Raw genomic sequence first — 24,712 nt, 5'->3', positions numbered from 1 at the left:
CTCCCAGCACTTCCCGGGAAAGATATTCACGTGTAATGATTTTATTAAATCTTATAATTCTCCTTTTTTGTCTCTCACCCTAAGGACAAACGCCCTGAGGTGAGAGTGGTTTCTCTGGGCAATACTGGCTTGTCCATCTGTCTGAAGCAATTACTGCAGCTTCCCCGGGGATTATTTTTCTGCCCAGGTGTTGACATTTTTCCCCAGCTGGGTGTCAAGCCGTACCTGCGGGGGCGGTTTGGGAGCAGCAGAAGCCTAACGAGAGAGCGCCCTGGGTTAATGAGGTGTTGCAAGACAGCACAGCTAAATCCAGCATTACACAGTCCAACTTCCCAGCTTAATTAGAAACCTGGATCTCCTGCTCATGCATTAGTTCACTTTATGACTTGAGTGACAGCCCAGCCTCTCACAGGGAAGGTGAACGCTGTGTTTAAGAAGAGTGTGGGTGTTGTTGGCTGTCCACATCCCCCTGTCTTGCCCAGCTTTGTGTTTGCCATGGGAATATCATGCTGGGCCCACCAGAGCAGCTGAGCCAGGCAGTGGTTGGGTCCCTCTCTTGGCCATGAGGAGCAGCCGGGACCTGCAGGATTTGCAGAATCCACCTTTCCCCTCTGTTTCCTTGGGAAGCAGCTCTGAAGGGCCATGGGGAAGGTGCAAGGGCCAGGCACACGCTCCTTCCCAGCTATGGCTCCAGCATTCCCTGTGTGCCTGGGAGCACAGCACCACACAGCTGCTACCAGTGCTGGGGACAAGGCTTGGGAGCCAGCAAGTGCAGAAGTTTGGGAGTGCAGTAATTAGTGACTAATTGCTGCAGCAGAAATATGCAAGGCAGAGTGCCTTGTATTCCTTCCTCCGTGTGGGATGGCTGATCCCAGGTTTGCTGGAGCAGGGAGTTCTTGTGTCTTCTCCCTGTCCTTGATGGCAGGATAGGACAAGGGGGGAATGCTTTAAGATGAAGGATGGTAGATTCAATTTGATATTAGAGATAAATTCTTCCCCGTGGGGGTGGTGAGGCCCTGGCACAGTTTTTCCAGAGGAGCTGTGGATGCTCTGAGTGGAGCATGGCAGTTCTGGTGATGCTCTCAGCTGCTCTTGAGCTGCCCTCGAGCTGCCTGGGAGATGTGCATTGTGCCAGCAGTGGAGAAACAGCTTCACAGGGTTTGGGAGCCACAAAGGGGCCTCAGTGGTGTTTTTAGAGCCCCATTTAACCAGACACGAGGCAGTGGGAGGATTCCCTCTGGGAATGGGTGTGATGCTCTGCCTCCCTTGTGCAGCCCCTTGCTGTTGTACATTGCACCCTCACGCCCATCACTGCCCCATCCTCACCAGGACAGCCTCAAGGTGCCCGGAATTACTTGTGAACAGCTTGTAGAAGAGACATGTTTACTTAATAAATAAATACAAATAACATATGGCAGGTACTAGCATGAAATACACACTATTGATGTTGTGAGGGAGGCCAAGGTCTGAGGCTGGAGCTTTGCCTGGTTCAGCTTAACATGCCCAGCTGGCACTTACCAGGCTGGCCCTGGGTAGCAGGACTGGTGCTGCAATCTGGAATTGCTCGAGGGCATGTCAGAAGCCACACACCTGGATGGATAAATACATTAACACACAGTAAGTACCTGGGGAGGTTTTGCCTTAGAATGCCTGGGGACACAAAATGGGAACCGGTGTGATCCTTGGGCACATTTCTGGGTGTCTGCCCAGGGCAGGTCCTGGGAGCTACAGCGTGGGCATGGCACACGTGGGCACAGAGCTGAGGGTCGTGGCACATGGCTGAGGGTCATGGCACATGTGGGCACACAGCTGAGGGTCGTGGCACATGGCTGAGGGTCATGGCACATGTGGGCACACAGCTGAGGGTCATGGCACATGTGGGCACACAGCTGAGGGTCGTGGCACATGGCTGAGGGTCATGGCACATGTGGGCACACAGCTGAGGGTCGTGGCACATGGCTGAGGGTCATGGCACATGTGGGCACACAGCTGAGGGTCATGGCACACATGGGCACACAGCTGAGGGTCATGGCACATGTGGGCACACAGCTGAGGGTCATGGCACATGGCTGAGGGTCAAGGCACACGTGGGCACACAGCTGAGGGTCAAGGCACACGTGGGCACACAGCTGAGGGTCAAGGCACACGTGGGCACACAGCTGAGGGCAGGGGGAGATGGGGCCCCCTGGACCTTGGGAAGATGTCAGGGCTCGTCCCCTCATCTCTGCAAAGCTTCGTGCAGAACAAAGGGGCTTTGGCTAAATTGGCAAAGCCTTGACCTAAAGCTCGGAGCTCTGCTGAGCTCTAAGGAGGCAGCAGCAGTCGGGTTTTGGGATTTGGGGCCATCTCTGAGCCTCGGGGCCGGGTCTCAGTCGGCTGAGACAGGCAGTGGCAGGAAGAGGATCGCCTTCTGGCCGTAGTGAGTCCGCGGGCCCAGCTTGCTGTTCCCGTTCTTCTTCAGCCCCACAAACCAGTTCTTGTCCGCGTGCAGTTTGGAGACGTAGGTGTTGTAATGGTTTTCTTCGAGCCTTTCCAGGAACAGACACTCCTCACCCAGTAACTGCTGGAAGAGAGCCCGAGGAAGGGCAGTGAGCCGTGGGCATGGGGCTGCTCCTGACGTGACAATGCCAGCCCAGCTCTCCCCTCTAAGATGCCATCCAGACCTGCCTCTGAGATTCCCACACCCCAGTAAAGTTCTTATTTAAACTGTGGGGTGGCTGGCCTTGATTTACTCCCCTGGGCCACTCCTGTAGCAAGGTATCTGTGACCTGGGAATTTTAATTGGTTTTAATTTTAAACCAGCCCCGTGCTCCATGAGCTGCTCCTGGCCCTGGCTCCTGCTCTGGCCCTGAGCTGTGTGGTGGCAGCTGCAGGCTCAGAGCACAGAACCAGAATGGTTTGGGTTGGAAAGGACCTTAAGGAGCTCCAGCTTGGGCAGGGACACCTACACCAGGTGGCAGCTGCCAGGGAGCTGCAGAGCAGCTGCTGCTCCAGGTACGAAACACAACATTTATCGAGTGCCAGGTAGGAAATACAATATTTGTCAGAGGCAGGGCAGTAAATGGCATGATTTGGTAATTTATTTATGCCCCCCCAAATAAAGCCAGATGCAGAGTGGCCGTGCCAGAATCACAAACAGAGCCTAATTATTGCCTGTGCTTTGCATTAGCGAGCTGTGAGGTTTGTGCAGCCCTCTGATGGGCGATCCCACGGGATCCTGGTGCTTACCGAGCCGTAGAGCAGCCCGTTGGTGTCCATGGCCAGGTACTGCCCCGACTGCGTGCTCCTGATGTGCACCACCCCCACGCTCTCTGCACTCAGCTGCAGCTGAACTGGCAGGAAAAATAAAACAACAACAACAGTGAAAGGAAAATAGGAAAAGGAGGGGAAAAAGAGCGGTCAGGAAGGTTACTGGGGTATTTGGTTGAAGTCTGGCTTATAAAGAGTTTATAGGAAACAGTACAGTGTGTAATAAAAGTGTCTCCTTGTACCCTCTTCTTCAAAGAAATCCCACAGCCATCCTTTAGGAACCAAAAACCAATTTTCCCCTTATTTTACATCAAAGGAAGGGCAGCCTTTTGGTTACAGTGCTGGAATGGGACACAGGAGATTGGGGTTTTAATTCTGGCTCTAATTTACAAATTTCTCATGTGGTTTGACAAGACACTTAAGGAGTGACATATGAAGAAGTATTTTGAGAGCTAAGCCAGGGATGGGCAGCCTGCAGCTGCCTGCACTGCAAACCCCTGATCCAAAGCCTCTCTTCCAGCTGTCTGCTGCAGCTGCCTTGCTCTGGTGTGTTGTAGGTGGACAGTGGGGAAATAGAAAAGGCTGTGCCTGCAGTCACAGTGACTTGCAAATTCCAGCTCTTCCATCTCATTCCCATCTCGTAGGCAGCTTTTTTCCCTAAGATTTATAACAGCAATATTTAGGTTGGTTGGAATGAAGTATGAACGGATGTCTCTGCTCCAGCTCCTTCCTTCCTGTTTATACTTAATTTATTTATCCTTATTTAGATGAGGTAACAGGCAATGTTGCCTCTTGGCCTGGTGGAACACCCATTCCGGTGAAACCTTTGCTGTAATGGTTCACATTCTTCATTTTTGGCATTTCCTGCTCAGTAAATGATAGCTAATTAGGAAATTGTGTGGGTGCAGGTTTGCAGGAATGCTTGGCCCCTGTGCATGCCTGCTTTAGGCTGGGAATGTGCACTGGGAAAACCGCAGCCCACCTGCATTCCCTGAGGTGCTGCAGAGCTGGGACCTGGCTGAGGAGCAAAGGGAGAAAAGGGAAATGGGGTGAAATGATGATACTGTGCCAAAAATGTCCCTGAGAGAGGGGACTGAGGGACCCTCCTGCTGCCAGTGGGGATGTTGAGATTTTTGGCCCCAGAGGGAGGGAGAACAGTGGGTCCAGAGGAAGGAGCTTGTGCACTAAATTCTTACAGGTTCTCTTACAGGTCTGTACCCAGATTTCCTTCCATGAAGGAATGGGATGAAAAGGGGAAAAGGAAGCTTTGAGAACCTGCAGTGTCCAGGTAAGTTTTCTTTCCATTCCTTGGTGCGAGCTTGGAATGCCCACCTAAAGGATGTGGGAACTGGATCCTGACGTGGGGCTGGACAAAGGCTTAGAGAGAGTGACTCCTTCTGCTCTTCTTAGAGATCATCCCTGATTCTGAGGCCATTTAAGAGAAGAATTCTTGATATTTATCTGGAAGAAAATGCACATGGGCACTGGCAGCTGGCAGAGCACCGGTGCAGCTGGAACACTGCTGTCCCAATGAGCCGCGGGTGTTTCTGTGTCTTGTCCCTCCCTGGGGCTGGCAGGAGTGTGTCCCAGCTGGGTGACAATATCCCACAGTGCCAGCCGTGGGCTGGGCTGCTCCTCTGGCACACCAGGGAGCGTTTCTGAGCGGTTCCATCATTTTCCAGGCGCAGGGGCAGGACCGTGGGCAGCCGCGGGTGCTCAGAGCAGGGTGCCTCTCATCAGGGCTGCTCTGCTGGCACAGAGCCCTTCAGGAGTTTCCTCTGTAAATATTAGTGTATTCCTATAGCCCAGTTTACCAGAGCATTTACAGGAGGTTCCTTTCTGGCAGAGGTTTGCAAACACGTGGCCAGCAGCCAGGGAGGAGTGAGCGTGCCGGGGTGCAGGACCTGCCTGCACCACTCCAAGGTGGTGGATTCGCTTTTCCAGAGGGAAAAGGACTGGGCTGTGTGACAGCATCCATGCTGTGAGATAACAGCCTGCCACAGGAGTGGGTGCTCATGTCCTTGGTAGCTCCCCATGTCCCAGGAGGTGCCTTCTTGATCCTGACCTCCCCTTCTGACTCCAGCAAAGCCTCTGGAAAACGCTGCAGGGACCCTGCTGAGCTCATACCACCTCTCCTGGCGTGTTTGTGAGTCAGGCTCTGTCTCCTGCAGATCCTTTGGGTCATCATCCAGCCTTTCCCAGGAGTTTGAGGGTTATGGGCCAGATTTATTCCTGGCTGGAGGCTGGAGCAGCACGCTGCATTTATCCAGCCTCAGGGAGCTCATCTTCATCCATCTCCCAGCACGGCCTGGTGCCGGGGAGACAGAGTTTGTAACTAAAACTCGGCTCTAAACTGCCTGACATTAAAGCAACAACAGCGAGAGGAAAGGTTAAGTTTGGGGGAGAAGCCACATGTGTGTTTGCGGTTTAAAGAAAATAAAAGTCCGTTTCTTAGCACTTTGTAAGACTGGCTTGGCTCCTCCCAGCCCTTCCTTGCAGCGAGGCCGGAGCCCGGCAGGTCCCGGTCCCATTCCAGTAAATGTTCGGGATAAGAAGAGCCCAGCCCCGCTGCAGGAGCTCTGCTCTGTGGCCTGTCCATCTCTCCTGGGCAGCGGCTGAAGAGAAACCCTCGGAGGAGGTTTTGGTAACACAAAAAGCGTCAAGTTCCCAATGGTTCCTTGGAAGGACAAGGCGGGGGCTGCAGGAGCAGCTGCTCCCGGCAGAGATCCCGGTGTCCGGAGCCAGCAGGGTCGGGATGGGACAGCTGAGGGGACACCTGGCCAGGGTGACCGGGAAATGGCTGTGGAGCACGGATGGCAAAGCAAAGAGAGCACAGAATTCCATGTGCTGCTGTGAGTGTGGGGGCTGCCCCGAGCCCTCCCTGCGTGACCCAGCCCTGCCGGCTCCCCTCTGCTGCCACGGGCTGAAGCCAGGCTCAGAGATATCTATTTATAAACACCGGAGACATCTATTTATAAACCTCTGCACTTCCACAGCCCACACCTCTCACCTCCCCGGCTCCTCAGGTGTGCCCGGCCCCCGGGAGCTGTGCTGTGGCACAGAGCTCCTCCGGATGGCTTTTCCCCAGCTCCCCCCTCCCCAGCGGGTGTGATCAGGACAAGGAGGGTCCCGAGAAGGGAAGAAGGGCTTTGCTCACTGTGCTGGTCGCTGCGGTCCCTGGTGCCATCCACGGTGCCGTCCGGGAGGATGCGCAGGAAATGCCCCCCGTTGCTGCAGTACAGCAGTTTGGGTTTCTTGTAGTTGCCCGAGGGGAGGTTGAATTTTTCCGTCAGGGCGCTGAAGGTGGAGATTTCCCCCTCGGCCATCCCGCAGGCTGCAAGAGAGGTGAGGGCAGGGCTGGCACCGAGTTGCTGGGCACACTCTGCTGTGCGGGATTTAAAGGCAGGGAGGGATCCCCGGGGTCTCGGGCAGGTGATTCACAGCGCTGACACTGCCCAAGGTGATGCTCCCCCAGCGTGGGAGGCTGCGGGGGGCTGTCTCCTCTCCGCCTGGGGCTGGGCTGGAGGGACTCCGTCCTTTTAATTTTATCGCAGTGAATTCTGTTTTTCTTCTCCTTTCTATTGACGTACGCGCTAAAATTACACACTCAGAAAACCGGTTTGGAAAACACCCGGTGTCTGATTGGAACCCACAAGAGGCGGGAAGGGAGCCCAGGTAAAACTCTCTCTCCACTATTATAACTCTCAAACACAATTATGACCAGGAATTGCAACACCCACCGTGTGTCAGGTAGTAAATATTGCTCATCTCTTGGCACTCTGCAGCTCACCTGGCCCAGGAACACACATGGAAAAGGTCAGGACACAAGTTAGATGTGCTGGGAGATGAGCAAGGGGCAAGAGCTTTCACTGCCTGGGCTGAGCAGATTTACCCAGACACTGATCAATAGCATGTGGAAAATGGGAATTTTGAGTCTAGGATATGCCGTGAATCCACCAGCAGCATCTCAGTGCCTAAAGGGGCTCCAGGAGAGCTGGAGAGGGGCTTTGGTCAAGGATCTGGAGTGACAGGGTAAGGGGGAATGGCTCCCAGTGCCAGAGGGCAGGGCTGGATGGGATCTTGGGCAGGAATTGTTCCCTGGCAGGGTGGGCAGGCCCTGGCACAGGGTGCCCAGAGCAGCTGGGGCTGCCCCTGGATCCCTGGCAGTGCCCAAGGCCAGGCTGGACACTGGGGCTGGGAGCAAGCTGGTCTAATGAAAGATCATATTGAAGTCTCATTTTGCTGGAGACTGTGGTCACAATCCATGTTTAAGTAGATGCTGTGCCAAAACCTGAAGGCATCACCAGACCAATCAAAGAAAATGCAGTGGATGTTGGAGGCTGACAAGTGAGAAGTGCTGTCACAGAAGTGCATCAGGAAATGCCACAGGTGGGGGCCAGAGTCCCATGGATATTCCAGGTGCAGTCATGTTTTTAGCCTAGAAACTACATTTAAAATCTCCCACAAATTCTTTTTGTCTTTCACACACAGAGTTCTGTTGTGCTTGGAGAGAAGTGGATTTATGAACAGAAAAAGACATGGCACAGAATAAATCTAGATACAGGAAATTGCTTTAAATGTCATGTATTCCCACAGCTATATTATGGAAAATATTTTATAGTCACTGTTTATATGTGTTTGTAGATTGTAAAAATGTCTCTTTAGCACTGAGTGGTGCTACTGGTACATTGGGATGGAGCCAGTACCAGACTGTGTGGGTTTGCTGTGCTGCTTGGAGTGCCCTGGGAGATACTGAGGGTGGCAGCTCTGCAGCACACGTGTGCATACACAGAGAATCGCTAAACATTTGGCTCTGAACTCTTCAGTATTTTAAAAAAATATGCAAAAGCAGCTGCAAGAGAGGGGAGCTACTCCTGGAAATGGATCCCAGATGCCTGCAGAGAATAAAAACCTCTGGAAGTTGGATTGCTAAAAGCAGAACCCCTGGAGATAAAGGCTGTGGCTGTTGGGGGGAACAGCCCCAGCACTGCACCAGCTCTGCTTCATACACAGACTTCAGCCCAGGCTCTCAGACACCCCATCTGACACAGATTTTGGGATTTTGGGAAGTGCTTTCTGGAGTCACAACATAGGCCAGCCCCCATCTATTGCCATGAGGTTGGAGATGCTGCCTCAGAAGCTCCAGGTGATACCAAATACAGACCCAAAATCTTTTTTAAACACCACTGTCAGGTGAAATTATTTCTTGGAGTGTCTGCTCCCTACATTTTTTTTTCTCTCAAGACATCACACTTTCCACGCAGCTCAGTTTCCTTGCCAAGTGCCAACCTTCCTCTGAAGGAAAGCCCCCAGGTCACCCAGGGTGGCACACAGGGCTCTGCCTCTCCTCTGAGCTTTAACCAAGCACTGGGTAATTTCCTAGAACCAAAGCATTTCTTGAGCCTTTATCTGAGGGTAAAGGCACCCAGAAGTGTCCTGGGTTGATGATGGATGGTACTGGGAAGCAAACACCCCAGAGCCAAGAGCTCTGAGCAGGATCTCAGCAAACCCTGCAGGCAGCAGGGGTGAGGAGCAGGCTGGATTCTACCCAAACCTCAAGGTCTGAGGGCATCTCCAGGCAGCTTGACCAGAGCACCCCAACTGGAAACAGCTTCTTCATCATCACTTACTTCCTCTAGGTTATTTTTGCTGTTTTTAGGAAGACTGCAGTGCTTGCCAGCTGCCCTGACTGCCCCAGCAAAGCTCACTGAACACTTTTCCACTCCTCTCGCCTCCCCGTGCTAAATACTATCACTGTTCTCAGACTTTATGGCCATGGAGTTGTTCCTCTACAAACACCACCACTCATGGCCCTACCATTATACTTTTGGCAGGAACATGTTAGGTTTTTAGGGGAATTAAAACACGAGTGAGAGAGAGAACCTGAACCAAAGACAACATAAAGGGCCTTATTTCTTTGGGTAGAAGCCCAACAATGCTATTAAATAGCTCAAAGCAGAACAGAAAGCTCTCTCAAATATGCAAAGCTGAGAGACACCACACACCAGTGGTTATTTGGTGTCCCATGGAGAAAGGAAAATGTTCTGAGGGGAGATTGCTGTGAGAGGGGAACGGCTGCTGCTGACCCCGCCGGTCGCACCAGGACGATGATTTGGAGCTGAGCTGGAGTCTCTTTGCCCAAGGGCTGCTGTGTTTGTGGCTCCTCTTTCCTCCAGCTCTGTGTAACAGCCTTGCTGTGCTGCCCGAGAGAAAACCCTAGCGAGGATGAATCCCTGGGAGCAGCACCTGGATAGCCCCAGCTCCATCTGCAGCGTGGGGAGCTGAGAGCACCCGGCTCCTTCTCCTGGATGGAGATGTCAGCAGCCCAAAGGATCAGAAATCATTTCTGAAGGTAAAAAAAAAGACTTAGGGAGTGAGCTAAACGCAAATGTTCATTTGATCCAGGTCCTGCTGAGCCGTGGTGGCTGAGCTGAGCTGCTCCCCACAGCTCGGAGGGAGAGGAGCCCGGCGCTGGCTGCAATAGCTGCGAAATTCTGAGAAGTTTGGGGTCGGTTCCAAACTTTATCACTGGCCAAACCAGTGGCTTTGATGTGAAATCCCAAACTCTGCAAGCATCTGACTCTGAGCATGGAGGGCTGGTGGTGCTGCCAATATCAGCAGGATAGCAGGATAGCCCTGGAAGGAGCGGGGACCTTTCCTCTCTGCTCTGAAGCTGCTACCACCTCTCTGCACTACACAGCTCTCGTTTGCATGACAAAGGTGGTGTTGATGGAAATGTGGGGGATTCCTAATGGTCCAAAAGTTTTTTGCATGTTGGAATTGCCAGGAACTTTTGTGGTTTTTTATGTTTTTTATGGGTCCTGTGGCACAAATTTAGTGGCCAGCAAGGGCTCAACCCAGGGGTAGCCAGGCTGAGATGGGCCTTTTTCCTTTAGGGATGAAATACCTGGGTACTACATGGAGGAAAGCAGAAGTATCTCACCTACTGGGTTAAAATCAGATTGGGTTGATTCAAATACACCAAAATTGTCCTTGGTTTTGGACACAATCTTTTATGTAGAGTTGGAAAGAAATGTTCTGCATGGCCTCTGACTGGCCATGGTGATGAAAGGTGCAGTTAATTACAATTGTCATTTAGATGATCAGCTAAAGATCACACAGAGAACTCCAGAGAGATGAGAAGCTGTTAAACCCAGGAGTCTCCTGAGGTTTTGTCCAACTCTGCTTAATGAGATCAGTGTCTCCTGAACCCGGCTCTGGTGAGTTCAGTGGAAACACTCCAGTTGGTTTCACTTTGGAAAGTGTTATTTTCTCCATTAAAGCAGAAATCCTGTTTCTTCCTGAGGACGTGTGACTCAGCTGGGGTCAGACAGCATCACCTCCTGATGGGCTCCTTTCCCATTCCCACTGCTGACTGCAGCCACCTGAACAGAGCAGCCACTTCCCAGGCAGCTCAGACACTCCACATGGGAATGGAAAACTCAACAGGTAGATTATTTTTAAGGAATTCAGGCTCTGAATTGCCTTTCCTGGGGGTTCCTGTGGGTTTTAGGATGATCTGAGATCTACCCAGGCATGTGGAACAAACATCTCAGATAAACAGGGATTTTATTCATCATGAGTTTTGGAGAACCATTTCATGGGATGGATTTCCTCATGCAGGAAAGGATTAGAGACCAGGCAGAGGTTTCCTCATGCTCTGGTTGCTGCAGGAGCAGCTCGGTGGGGCTGGGGTTATCCTCAGCATGGGCAGCCTGCAAGGGCTGGCTCCCCTCCCGAGGGCTGGCAGTGCAAGGCACAGCTCGAATTCCTTGGGCTGTACATCCTCTCAGGATTTAATAAATGATTAGACAAAGCATACATAAATATGTAATAGATCACTCTCTGAGTACCAGTGGAATGCATTGGCTCGTTTCTAGTCTTGTTTATGGCCAGGTGATTTTATCTCTAGCGATGTGATTAGCTGCTTAATGAAATATTTATCGGGTGGGTTTTACCCTTTGCAAGTGGAATATGTTGCGTGAAGTGCCACCAAAAGTATCAAAATCAATTTAACTAATGTCTGCTGTCATCATTGCCTGCTCTGCACCAGAAAAGAGCCATTCCACTCAGCCACACTGGATTTGTGGCAGGTAAAACACAGGGGCTGTAAAGCTGAAACTTCAGCATTTTCCTGAGTGGCTGTCACTAATGGCTGGTGGCCAACACAGCAGCACCACGGGAGGGACAGGGTTAACCCATCCCAGCCCTCAGGGATGCCCAAGGGATGTCCTGGAGCCAGCTGTGGCTTCTTCAGGGCTTCAGAGCCCTGTTCACCCGAGCTGCTGCTCCCCCCTGGGACAGCCCTACAACATCCCACCAAACCGGCCGTGTCCGTGGGGAGACAGGAAAACCAAGAGATCTCCACTTTCTAATTTCCTTCCCGCCTCTCCCACCTCCCTCCCACCCTTTGCCACCCGGTGATTAACTTAATTGCAGTTCCAGCTCCAGGAGCAAACCCGGCCCCAGAGCAGGAGCTTTGCCAGGAAGGTCTTGCCCCCGTGTCCTGCCTGGGCTGGGACCAGGAGCAGGGACACGAACACGAGCGGCCCTGGCTGCACACACAGATCCCACAGATCTGAGCCCCGTGCCCCAGAGCAAGCTGGACGTGTGGGACCTGCTGGGTGGGAAGAACACCCTGGACAGAGCATCACCAAAGCTCAGTCCCTCCAGCCAGGGATGGGCTGGAGGATGTTCTGCTCCCAGGGGAGACCTCCGGGCTTCCCAGCGGAGGCAAAGCGAGAGCCCCGGGCTCTCCCTTCCCTCCGGGACACAGCGGGTCCTGTCTGCCCTTTCCAGCTGCCCTTTCCCTCTCCTGGTGCGGAGAGCAGTGCAAAGCTTCATCTCTGCTCCTGTGCTTTGCTGCCTCCCAGCACCTCGTTCCAGCACCGGGAGCAGCACTGACAGGTGCCACGAGTGACACCAGTCTGTCCCTGGCACCCAAGGAGGGTGGCTCTGTCCTGCCGAGGCTGCTGAGGACTCAGGGGCCACGCACCGGGCACAGGAGCTCTGTTTTGGGTTTGCCACCTTGGTTATGGGCAGGGCTGTGGGCAGCTCTCCTCCCTGGACCTGCCAGTGCTTGGCTTCCAGGGAAAGGCATCTGGAGGGAGTGGAGACCATGGGAGATGAGCTGATTGTTGGCTGAAGTGTTGGTGATGATGTGGGAAACCCCTGGGGGTGGGGGGCACTCCGTGTGCCCCTGGGATCCTGCTCAGCACCCCCAGACTGGGGGACCCTGCAGTGGGTCCCATCCCCTCCCTGCCCAGGATGCGCTGCCCGGCTCCTGTGGGCAGGAGACTCAGCTGGTGACACAGGAGGCTCACTGGTGACACAGGAGGCTCACTGGTGACAAAGGAGGCTCAGCTGGTGACACAGGAGGCTCAGCTGGTGACACAGGAGGCTCACTGGTGACACAGGAGGCTCACTGGTGACACAGGAGGCTCAGCTGGTGACACAGGAGGCTCACTGGTGACACAGGAGGCTCAGCTGGTGACACAGGAGGCTCACTGGTGACACAGGAGGCTCAGCTGGTGACACCTCAGCCGGCTGGGAGTGTCCCCATCCCCTGCCAGCCGTCCCCGGTGTCCGTGCAGGACCCTGGGCACAGAGCCAGACCACAGAGCCCTGCTGTGGCTGTCTGGGCTGGCGCTGCAGGTGTGGCTGCCCCGCACGCCCACGGACACACGGACGGACACACGGACGGATGGATGACGCCTAAAGACAAACTCCAGCCCCAGAAGTTCCCTCTGTGCTGTTAATCCAAGCGTGATCTGGCTCTCCTGTTGCACCATGTCCCGTGTGAGCCCTCCAACCCCACCCTGAGCCAAGGCCGTGTTCTGACACGCCTGTCGCTCTGTCCTGGTCACCCTCTGGCAGCCCTCACCTCCCCTGGGCGCTCACACGGCTCCAACACCTCCCAGGCTGCTGCTCATGGGGCTGGAACGGGGAGGGAAGAGCAGGAATGTCAGTTCCTGCAGCTGGCCCTCTGAAGGGCGGCCAAGCCCAGCCGAGGGTTGGCTCCAGCTTCAAAACTGGGCTTTGGGTTCAGCCTTTATCCCCTGTCCTTCCCCAGAGAAGCAGAGGATGCTGGAATGGAGGGTTTCATCTCCAGGCCAAGTGAAACGCCACATCCATCCTGGTGGTTAACCATCAGTAGACATACCATGGCTCAGAAACCCAACTTCCTCCAGCACAGCCTCCGTCTGCGCTGTTCCAAGGAAAATCTCTTGGTTTCTGGGTTCACCATAAGCTCAGCAGTGATTTACTATGGAAATGTGCAGGGAGTTAATGGTCTTCATCCTGCAGGGTTTGTGTGAGGGCTGTACAGCTGCTCTTTTTAACATCTAAGTAAGACTGGCTGGAAGAATCCTGTTCTTAATTCTGTTGCCCAATGTCTTATTTTAAATTCAGCCTCTAGTACCCCTGGATGCTAACTCCTGGTTTTTTTCCTCCAAGCTGCCTGAGTAAGGAGCTTGAGCTGTTGCTCAATAACAGTGCAATGAAAGCTTGAGTTAATAATGGCTATTACCAGGAAAATCCTCCAATAAATAATAATTTTCTTATCTGCATGACTTTGGGACTGGAGCAAATGCCTTCCAGTGAAAAGCTGCAGCGTGTAGGAGTGGGCAAGGAGTGTTGAAGATGCAAGATCAGAGCAAGGCAAGCTCAGGGCCGAATCTTGTTAAATGCAGATGAGTGGGTCAGCAAAAAAACCTGGAATTAATGTGGCTAAGTAGTCAATGGAGTAAACTAAGGAGAGCAGCTGTGCATCTCCACCTCTTGTGGTTGGTGGAGCCAGACAGGTCATTGCTTTGGTCTGTGTTCTTCAGGCACAAACTGGGGGGTTCTCAGCTGTGGGTGGCTCTGGGGGCCACGAGCTCTCTGTGTCACCCCCAGCTCTGACCTCGGCACTGAGTCACCCCCTGGGACCTGCCAGACCCCGTGGAAGGCACAGCCCTCATTTCTGCTCCTGCTGTCCCAGACAGGGACACAAGGGACACCTGTGTCCCTGCAGAGCTGGGCACCTGCCTGGGCCCTGCTGTGACGTGTGTGACCACAGGCTGTGACAGCAGCAGGAGCTGCCACACCGCTCCAAGGAAAACAGCCCTGCCTCGGCTTTCCATTACACAACCCTCCGAGGGAAGGGGATGTTCTCTGGGTGCTTCTGCCCCTTCTCATCTCTGTAAACAACAAAGCCCCACAAAGGGCACAGTGCAGGACAGAAGGCTGCAATTTTAACAACCTGCTGAGGCTCAGCCCCTGAGGTCTCACCCACGCTGGCTATTTCCAGCTCCTGAGTGGGCAGTTTAGAGACACCGCGGCGTTTCTTGTGCCCGCTGTTTCCACAGCTGCTTTAGGGGAAAGCTGTGGGGCCAGGCTGGCCCACAGCCACGCAGCCAAGGGTCACAGAATGCCAGGATGGTTTGGGTTGGAAGGGCTTTAAAGCCCATCCAGTGCCCCCCATGCCATGGCAGGGACAACTTCTACTCTCCCAGGTGGCTCCAAGCCCTGTCCAGCCTGGCCTTGGGCACTGCCAGGGGTCCAGGGCCAGCCCCAGCTGCTCTGCTGTGATGCTTCTGACAATCAAGAGAGAAAGATGCCCTGGCTTGTCTAAATGCAAAAAAACCCCACACTAAACCAAAAATGTTGGGACTAGCAGGCAGAGTGTGGGGATCAGCAGCTGCTTGCCCCCTGCCCTGCTGGGAGTGCCACAACCAGGACCCCGAGGGGTTTTCACCTTTTCCTTACTCGTGAGCTGCACATTCAGCCCTGCACTGGGATCCCCAGGGAGTCAGGGAGAATCCCCTGTGGTTTGTGGGGGATCACATCCACACCAGGGCAGGTGTGAGCTCCAAGATCCCCATTTGGAGTCTGGCAGCCAGTAACTCTTCCCATCAAGTGGAAGCTTTTGTGAACACCCTGCAGCAATGGGAATAGTAAGGAAGGGCAAGGGAGGGTGTTTAATTTGATGTTAAATATTTGTACTTTATGTCCAAGATTTGACATTCAATAGAGAATCAAGTATCAAGGGAGATGGAAATTCAAGAGGAAAAAGTGCACAGCTGGGTAGTTTTGTGTACAGCACCCTCATGTCCTGTGGGGCTGTGCAGCTGTCGGAGAAGTAACGATGGATCTCTCTGGGAAAAGCAAGGAACCTCTCTGGGACAAACCTAACTGGAGTGGGGGAAAGCAGGGCTGCCTTGGGGTCTGCCAGTCATGGATACAGGAATGGCCCTGTGCCAGGTCTGGGGGTTTGGGAATGCATGGAGGGGACAGTGTTTGGATGGCACAGGGATGCAGGATCTCCCTGTGCCCACAGCGCCTGCCCCAGGCAGCGTGTGCCAGGGAGAGGGGCAGGCAGCACTGGGTGGCCTGGCACTGAGCTCCCTCATCATTTCCAGGGGGTTTGTGGTGTGCAGAGAGCATCTGGGATAAGCAAAGGGCTCGGATCTGGAGTTCATCTTGGGATGCTCAGAGCGGGATTTGTCACGGTAAAGATCTCCCCCTCCTGTCTGCCCCGGAGCGATGATGAGAGCGGAGAAGGGAAACCACTCCTCAGGCTCCTGCTCTTGTTCCTTGGCCTGAGCATGGGGCAGAATAATCTCAGTGTGCAGCTGGGACTGTGCCCCAAGGTGGGTCTGCCTGCCTGACCCCCTGGGCTGGGAATGCCCCGTGGGACCAGCATCCATCAGGGTGGGCAACTGTGCCCCTCACTGGGGTCCCTGCCAGGCTGGATCCACCCTGGAGGGCTGTAAGAGTGGATGTGGCACTTGGGGACGTGGCTCACTGGTGGCCTTGGCAGTGCTGGGGGAATGGTTGGACTTGATTTGAGAGGGGTTTTCTAAACTGAAGAGCTCTTGGATTCTGTGGTTCTGCAGGGTCCCTGTGCAGGTGAGAGCTGGCAAGGCTGGTCTGCAGGTGGGACAGGCAGATTTACCAACCCTGGAGCTGTAGAAAGATCTGAGATCAAGGCTGACACCCAGATCTAAATGAAGAGCCAGGAGCAAGGGCAGACTGTGAGCAGCAGTGGGTGATGCTGTGAGTCAGGGATGAATTGTGTGCCCAGACTGCAGTGGGCACATCCTTGGGAGGATGGCTCAGGGCAGACACCACCACTCCCAAAAGGAGTCTGAAGGGGACAAAAGGGTTTTAGGTGCCATGCCATGAGTCAGTGGCACCTGGGCACAGCAGCCAGCCTGGTTCCCACACCCTGTGACACCCCTTTGTACCCTGTCCCAGGGACAGCTGCCAGGCTGTGACGCTGTGGGCTTGGGAATCTGCCTGTGGGATCCCAGCTTGCTCCTTTCCCCAGCAGCCCTCTCAGTCTGCTGCTTTCCCTGGGCAAGGGGGGAGTTCGGGGGGTGGGGAAAGCACAAACAGAAGGGGAAAGCACAAACAGAAGGGGAAAGCACAAACAGAAGGGGAAAGCACAAACAGAAGGGGAAAGGGGCTCCTCTGTGCTCCCTTCTGAGTTACAGACCCAGAAGAATGGGGTTTGTTACCTAATTAAAACAGGTCAGGCTTTAGGCTGGCCCACGGGTGCATGTTAATGATGCTGTGCTGGGCTTAATAAAACTTTATTCAGCACTGGCTGTGAATTAGCTGATCTTTAAGGGAATTCCTAAATACTATATATTTATTAGATATATAATCTATTTATTATCTATATATTATGTATTATGTATTCTATATTATGTATTCTATATTATGTATTCTATATTCTATATTCTATATTCTATATTCTATATTCTATATTCTATATTCTATATTCTATATTCTATATTATATATTATATAGTATATATTATGTAGTCTATATTCTATATTCTATATTCTATATTATGTATTATATATAATATATAATATATAATATTATATAATATATAATGTTATATTTTTTATATATTGTATATTATATATTAATTATATATTATATATTATATATTTATTATATATTCTATATTCTATATTATGTATTATATATAATATATAATATATAATATTATATATATTCTATATTCTATATTCTATATTCTATATTCTATATTCTATATTCTATATTATATATTATATATTCTATATTATATATTATATATTATATTCTGGGCACTGTGAGTCTGTCTCAGCCTTTCTCTGCCCCCTTCAGCAGATGGGAACGAAGCACTTTTGTTATTCAGTTTTAGAGAAGCAGGAGCTGTGGCAGTTTTGGCACTGCAGGTGCCAGGTGCAGACTGTCCGTGCCCCCTCAGGGCTGGAGGCCAGAGCTGCCTCACTCCCAGCAGGAGGCACAGGTCCCCATCCCTCGGTGGGCAGTGCCACCTGCCCCGTTAAACACCGACACATTTGGGGGAATATTAAACCTGCAAATCACTGATTGCTGCTGCAGCTGCTCTGCATGGCCCTGGCCTCAGCTCTGCTTCCCCAACAGCTTTAATCCAGCAGATTCTGATGTTGGGAACAAGGGAAGAAGAAATAGGAGCTGAACACTGAGTCAGGCACCTTTCAGACACGGGGGGAGAGGGAGGATTTCTGATCCACAGCAGAGACCATGACAGAGCCATTGTGTCTCTTGCTGAACAGGTTTTCAACAAATCCTTCTGCAAAGAGATTTTTATTGTGAGGTTTCTGTTTGAAAGACAGAGCCAGCCAGAGCCAGCCCCCACGATAATCCCTGACAGCCCTGCAGTGCCAGACAATGTTCACAGGATTCCTAAAAATGATCCAGCCATGAGTCAGTGCCCGCTGTGCCCAGGAGGGAGAAGTGCTGGTACCCAGGGGCAGCCTGGCAGGTCAGGACAGCTTTTACCTCCCTGGAATATACCTTTTTTTTCAGGGAATATTTACTAAAAAGGTTTATAAGCTCCAGTGCAAGTGCTAATGTGTTTAGAGGGAAATAAAGAAGGGAAAAAAAAAAAATGGGGATGGAATAAGCAAGGAAGGCTGAAAGAGAAATGGGGGATAAAGGTGAAAAAGAGCCTGGAAAAGAATTGGAGTCACAAGGCTGGGGAGGAGAAAAGTGAAGGCTGAGGAGTGCAAGAGAAAAAAAAAAGGTTGATCAGAAATAAAAACAAAGACAGAAAAAATAGAAGCTGCAAAAGGGTAGAGGACCAAGAAAGGGTGAGGGGGGAAAGAAATGCAGAGGCTGAAAAGGGCAGGAGGCCAAAATAAAGTGGGAGGCCAAAGGAAAAGGAGAGACAAAATAAAAGTGGAAGGTGAAAAGGGGTGGGAGGCTGAAGAGGCACACGAGACATACGGGAAGGCCTGCCCAAAGAGGGGTCTAAAGTTTAATGGGTTCCTCAGGCAGGACAGGGCTCAGTGGTGATAAGGCAGCACAATATCCAATTGTTCTCTCTGCACACGGCTCAGCCCAGCTTCCTGCGGGCCCGGGATCTGCAGGAACACACACTTGGGATTTGTGCTGCACACAATTCTCTCCAGCCAGACCCACAGCCCTGCAAGCCCTTTGGATAAACTTTCCTTCCCAGCTCCACCTCAGCCCAGGGGATGAACTTTTCCTCCCGAGCTCCCTAAATGACTTTGGCCTTCCTCCCACTGTTGAGACCTTGATCTTCCTCCCAGCTGAGGCAGCTCCTCATGCAGCTGGCTCTGGCTCCTTGCCCTTATTCCCAACCAGCTGAGGCAGAGCCCTGCGGCACCGGGACCCCCGGGACAGAGGGGACAGGGACCTGAGGCTGACAGGGGGACAGGACAGGGACCTGAGGCTGTCAGAGGGGACAGGACAGGGACCTGCTGCTGCCCTGTCAGGGGTTTCACCTTTGCTAAATGGCCTGAAGGAGCCAAGAGGCTGCAGGTGCTGGCAAGGGAAGGGGCGGTGGGGACGTGTGGCCCCGGGGCCATGTCTCAGCCTGACACCTGCACCTCCAGCCAGGGAGATTGGAGCCTGCAGGAATTTGTGTTTGGCACGTTTGGTTTGGCTGAGAGAGCAGCTCAGAGCATGCTGGTGATGAGTTTTGGGTGTCAGGCCCTTCAGGATAATCCCTGTGGTGTTATTTCAGCCATAAATCATAGAATCATCACAGAATGGTTGGAGTTGGAAGGGACCTTAAAGCTCATGGAGTGCCACCCCTGCCCTGGGCAGGGACACCTCCCACTGTCCCAGGCTGCTTCACCCCCTGTCCAACCTGGCCTTGGGCACTGCCAGGGATCCAGGGGCATCCCTAATCATAATTAATTGCCCAGAGAAGCTGTGGTTTCCCCAAACTGTTCTATGGTTCTGTGATTTATTTATTTTGGATCAGAAATGAACCGTTTATAATGCTGTGTCACTGCAACAGTTTTCCTTTCTGTTTGTCATTCTGTCTGCTCAGGGGTTTTTTTTAGTTTGTTTGGATTGCTTTTTTTAATGGTCCAAATATTGTGTTTTGCCATTTAAAATGTTTGGGATTTAGTAAATTTCTGTTCAAATTCTGATCTACCCAGAGCTCCAGGTAATTTGGAGATTGTCATTTGGAGTGATGCTCCCATTGCTGAGCCACTCCTCCCTCCCAGGATTTGGGGGCACCTGCAGCGTTTTGGGGGGGTATGTCCCAGCTGAGGGGAGCAACACCCTGCCTAAAAAAACCCCAAAAGGTGTCCGTGGGGAAGGCACCTGCTGCCTCAGCCCATCCCAACCCGACCCTGCACTCCGGATCCTCCCTGTGCCCCTGGCTCTGAGCACCCCGCGGGGCTCTGGAGCTGCCAGAACATTCCCTGGCTCCCCGCGGAGCATCCACCAGCATCCCGAGGGGATCCCAGAGGCTGCAGCGAGAACGCGTGCCCTGGGCTCTGTTCGAGCATCCCGCGGGTGTCCGTGGGGCGCTCAGAGCATCCCGTGGGGCTCAGCCCCCCTCGCCCCCCGGCCCGCACCTACCGGAGCTGCGCGGCGCTCCCGGCTGCGGCTCCCGAGCCGATGGAACGGAGCGAGCGGGGATGAGGAGGGTGAGGAGGATGAGGAGGATGAGGAGGGTGAGGAGGGTGAGGAGGATGAGGAGGATGAGGAGGATGAGGAGAATGAGGAGGATGAGGAGGATGAGGGGAATGAGGAGGATGAGGAGGAGCTGCCGCGGGGCGGGGGAGCGGCGGGAGGATGCGGGGGGAGGAAGGGGGAGGCTGAGCGCATCCAGCCGCACAGCGGGGCCGGGCACCTGCCCGCACTGCCCGGCTCCGGGGGCTGGGGCTGAGCCCCCCGGGCAGCAGGAGAGGGCAAAACCCCCCAGAAACCGGAGCGGAACCGGCCTTCCTGTCCCTCGCCTGCCTCAGTGCCTCCGGGAAGGCGATGAGCTCCCTCATTGCAGCCATCCTCGAGTGCCCCGGGCGGTGGGGACGGGGTCCCTGCCCTCGCCATGGGGTCCCTGCCCTCCCCGGGGGCAGCCCCAGGGCTATGCCGGGCTCAGCCGCTGGCACAGGGAGAGCTTGGCCTTAAAAGCCGACGCGTTCCGGGAGCGCTGTCAGGCGGATAAAATGCAGCTCCGTCCCCGGGGATGGGCGCTGGAGCCCGGCGGCGGCGCTGGCTCTGCCCTGGGGGCTGTGCCGGGACATCGCCGGGGGCCGGGGTGGGCTCGGGGCTCGGGGGGGGGCTCAGGGGTGGGTGCTGTGTGCCGTACCAGGTCGCTGCCGCAGCACTAATGAAGCACTAATGAGGCAGTGCCGGAGCCCGAGCGATGATCTGAGCGCTTGGCCGGGCTCCACGAGCCCTTTGGTGCGGTGATGTTCAGGCTGCGTTATCTAAAGCTCGCTCAGAACAGGATTTAATCTCGGCTCACGTGGAAGCAGTGTGTTTGGACAGGCATTCCGGGCTGGAAATGCCCGGGCCCAGACGTTTGGATAAAACATTCCCGAGTTGACTGCGGTTACCAGCGCCTGCTGGGGACAGCTCCTAACGCTCCCCCCAGCGCAGGTGGATTCGGAGCTTTCCGGATATATCAATACACATTTTTGCCCCCTTTATTTTGAATAATCCCACCCAAGATTTCCTCTTGCTTTTTCAGAAAATAAAAAGCAGATATAGCCAAACATTCCTGAATCTTAACAGAAGAGCAGGCCAGGCTTTGCCTCAGGTTCTCCTGGGCAAAAGGGTTGTGAGGCCATGAGGAAGATCAGGAAATACTGGTCCATTTTCTCACTCAAGGAACGCCCCCCTTGTTTCAGGGGCTGCCCCTCCCTGCAGCCCAGCCCTCCCCACTGGACCGGCTGCCCTTGCCCCGGTTGTGGCTGGAACTCAGCAGCTCTGGTGCGGTGCTTTGGTGCTTTGGTGTCCTGCCAAATTCGCGTCCTTTCTGCCTGTCCCGGGGGCTGATGGCCCCGGGATGGAGCCAAGAGCCGGAGCGAGGCAGACACAGAGCAAACACAGACTCGGGCAGCGGGATCTGGGCTGGGCACGAGGGAGAGGCTCAAAACCCAGACACCGACAGCGCTGCAGGGACCCCGGGCCCTGCACTGAGAGCCAGAGGGATGGGGACACTGCAGGGATGGGGACACTGCAGGGATGGGGGACACTGTGGAAATGGGGACACTGCAGGGATGGGGTCAGTACAGGGATGGCGACACTGCAGGGAAGGGGGACGCTGAAGGGATGGGGACACTGAAGGGATGGGGACACTGCAGGGATGGGGACACTGCAGGGATGGGGGACACTGCAGGGATGGGGACACTGCAGGGATGGGGACACTGCAGGGATGGGGACACTGCAGGGATGGGGACACTGCAGGGATGGGGGACACTGCAGGGATGGGGACACTGCAGGGATGGGGACACTGCAGGGATGGGGACACTGAAGGGATGGGGACACTGAAGGGATGGGGACACTGCAGGGATGGGGGACACTGCAGGGATGGGGACACTGCAGGGATGGGGACACTGCAGGGATGGGGTCTGTTCAGGGATGGGGACACTGAAGGGATGGGGTTTGTTCAGGGGTGGGGGCACTGCCTTGGCAGCAGCTCTGTCTCCTCCCTGCTCTCCCCAGTCCAGCCCTGTCTGGGCAGCAGCAGCAGGACCTGCAGCAGGTGCCTGCGGTGTTTCTCGGGCTCTCGGGGTGAATTTGATGTGTGGCTGCTGCTGCAGTTCCTGTCCTGCCCCTGCCGGCAGGAGGAACCCGCTCCCCTCGCTGTCCCGTCAGTGTCACACACCTCCCGGGGCCGTTTGCAATCACGGTGAATAATTAACCACGGAGCCCCAGGAAGCTGCAGGCGCTTCCCTGCCTGGCCCCACACTCGGGCCGTGCCCGTGGGGGCAGCTGAGCCCCAGCCCCGCTGCCCCGGGGGCTCCACATCCCCCCAAACCTCGGTCCCACAGCAGAAGCCACTTAAGCAAATCTTCCTGCGAGTTTAGAGTGAGACCCACGGGACCCGCCAGTGCTGGGCTTTGGTTCCATCCTTCCTGATATTCCTGAAGGACCGGGCGGGCACCGCTCAGCCCAGTACGAGCTGGGAACAGCACCAAAGTGAGAGCCCTCTCCTGCCCCCTGCCAGCTCCCGGGGCAAAGGAGAAGGAAACCCCACCTGCAGCACACACGTGGAACCAGGAACGTGCTGCAAACCCCGCGGGAGAGGAGTGCGAAGGCCCCGGGGCTCTGCCGCCGCAGGATGTGCAGGATGCTGGAAAAGGCACTCACCCGAGGAGGCTCCAGGTGCGCTGGGGGCAGCAGCGCTGCCGAGCTGCCCGGAGGTGAGCGGGGATGTGCCGGGCTCTCCCTGCCCCTCGCTCCAGCCCCGGAGCCGGGCGGCTCCTGCCGGGATCGCGGGTCCCGCAGCCGGCCCGGCGGAGCGGCCCCGGGGCGGGCGCGGCTCGGCGCCCACATAGGACAGGGAACTGTGGATGGATAATCCTTCGCCTTGCTATTTTTTTCCTCTCATGTGATCTTGTTTTTGGACGGCTATTTTGGGGCTGGACTCCAGCCCAGGTGAAAGACAAGGATTGGATCCAGCCTCCCCCTTTCCCGGAGGCCGTTCCAGGAGCTCTGCGCGCCCGCCCGAGGGACAAACCCTGCCACCAACCCTCTCCCTGTCCTGTCCTTTCTGTCCCTTCCAGCCCTGGGGACAGAAGGGATGTCCCTAAAGGGATGGAACGCTGATGGGAGCGGCGGGGAGCGCCCCGTGCCCGTCACTCTCCACCCCAGGGCTGGCACCGGCTCGGCTGCACCATTTATTCCCCTCTTCGTGCCCGTTTCCCCCAGAGCAGCCTGGCAGGAAGCTGGCGGGAGATAAATAATTAAAAATATGCTCGGAGCGTGCAGCAGCCTTGGAATGAACCGCGGCGAGCCCCGGCCCCGGGCACTGCCATCAACCCTCTGATGCGGGAGAGGAGAGGGACAGGGACAGGAGAGGGACAGGACAGGGACATGGGGATAGACAGGGATAGACAGGGACAGGGACACGGGGACGGGACAGGATAGGGACAGGGGGACAGGACAGGGAGAGGAGAGGAGAGGAGAGGAGAGGAGAGGAGAGGAGAGGAGAGGAGAGGAGAGGAGAGGAGAGGAGAGGAGAGGAGAGGAGAGGAGAGGAGAGGAGAGGAGAGGAGAGGGGGGGAGGGGAGGGGAGGGGAGAGGAGAGGAGAGGAGAGGAGAGGAGAGGAGAGGAGAGGAGAGGAGAGGAGAGGAGAGGAGAGGGACAGGACAGGGACAGACAGGGACTCGGGGACAGGACAGGGACAGACAGGGACAGAGGGACAGGGACAGGACAGGGACACGGGGAGCCGGGCAGCTCTGCGGGCTCCTCCATTCCTGTGGAGCATCCTGCCCATGCCTGCCCGGGGTCTCCTCCGAGGCCATCCCTGGGGACAGCTTGGTGCCACACGCTCAGCGCTGTCAGGGTGATTATTTTTATCCTGTTTGTGTCTCTCGAGCCGCTGAATGAAAGCTGAAGGGGGACACGGGGAAGGACAGCCTGGCTCTGGCTCACAGGCTGCAGATGTGGGGTGGGTGTCAGGGATGTGACGCCGGGTCTGGCTGTCCCCAGAGTGTCACTGAGGGCTCATCGCGCCCTTTCAGGGGGTGGTGGGAGGGGTGAGGGCCTGAATTGTGTCTTTGCGTGACTAAAACTCGTTAAAGGTCCCTGAGATGAGTCTCAGGGAAACCTGAATTTCCCTCAGATCCGGGAGAAGCTGGTTTGGCACTGACTGCGAATTGCCAGGGGCAGGTGAAGGACGGGACCCACCTCAGTCAGAGGTGGGTGTGATTTGGGTTACGGAGAAATGGGTCATTCAATGGGTGCTACAGATGGGAAAAAATCAGGTCCAAAATTAGATGTCACTTATTTGTTCAGCACATTTCCGAGTCTTTATTTTTTTAAAAAAATATTCTATATATTAAGTATATGACATATATTGAATGTAGACTAAATATGTAAAGCTATTAAATCGTATTATTTTATTAAAGAATTATTTAATTGTTTTCTTATTCCTGCTCCCCATTAACCAGTTTTATGTGAAATAAGGAATTGATCTCTGATATTACTAAGTGCTCT

The 24,712-nt window shown here is 54.4% G+C and overlaps 1 protein-coding gene across 4 annotated transcripts; it reads right to left on the bottom strand.

Moving 5' to 3' along the window:
* Nucleotides 1-25: 25 nt before the first annotated feature.
* Nucleotides 26-23,019, bottom strand: FGF1 (fibroblast growth factor 1). Of its 4 annotated transcripts, XR_015774041.1 has the most exons (5): nucleotides 22,861-23,019; nucleotides 6,407-6,583; nucleotides 3,229-3,332; nucleotides 2,280-2,563; nucleotides 26-1,590 (listed from the first exon to the last, which is right to left on the bottom strand). XR_015774041.1 is itself a non-coding variant. In XM_005523706.3 (4 exons), exons 2-4 carry the CDS (start codon nucleotides 6,573-6,575, stop codon nucleotides 2,369-2,371), a joined length of 468 nt encoding a protein of 155 aa, XP_005523763.1. In that variant the 5' UTR covers nucleotides 6,576-6,583; nucleotides 22,861-23,019; the 3' UTR covers nucleotides 1,367-2,368. The 4 variants fall into 4 exon arrangements, 3 of the variants coding, with proteins under 3 accessions (XP_005523763.1, XP_005523764.1, XP_014108488.1); XM_005523706.3 differs by having other exon boundaries at nucleotides 1,367-2,563; XM_005523707.3 differs by having other exon boundaries at nucleotides 1,367-2,560.
* Nucleotides 23,020-24,712: the final 1,693 nt, after the last annotated feature.

Source organism: Pseudopodoces humilis, chromosome 17 (assembly GCF_049639895.1).
Source record: "Pseudopodoces humilis isolate 2021_Gansu_Grassland_sample_001 chromosome 17, ASM4963989v1, whole genome shotgun sequence".
NCBI lineage: Eukaryota > Metazoa > Chordata > Aves > Passeriformes > Paridae > Pseudopodoces > Pseudopodoces humilis.
Note: the sequence above shows the minus strand (reverse complement) of the source record. Positions and strands in the feature narration are given on the sequence as shown.

Bases quoted from the DNA above. Each gene is read 5' to 3' on its own strand.
- FGF1 (XM_005523706.3), bottom strand. From the start codon at position 6,575: ATGGCCGAGGGGGAAATCTCCACCTTCAGCGCCCTGACGGAAAAATTC. The intron at 3,333-6,406 runs GTGAGCAAAGCC...TTTTCCTGCCAG, and splicing joins GGACCGCAGCGACCAGCACA to TTCAGCTGCAGCTGAGTGCA. The intron at 2,564-3,228 runs GTAAGCACCAGG...GCTCTCTTCCAG, and splicing joins ACGGGCTGCTCTACGGCTCG to CAGTTACTGGGTGAGGAGTG.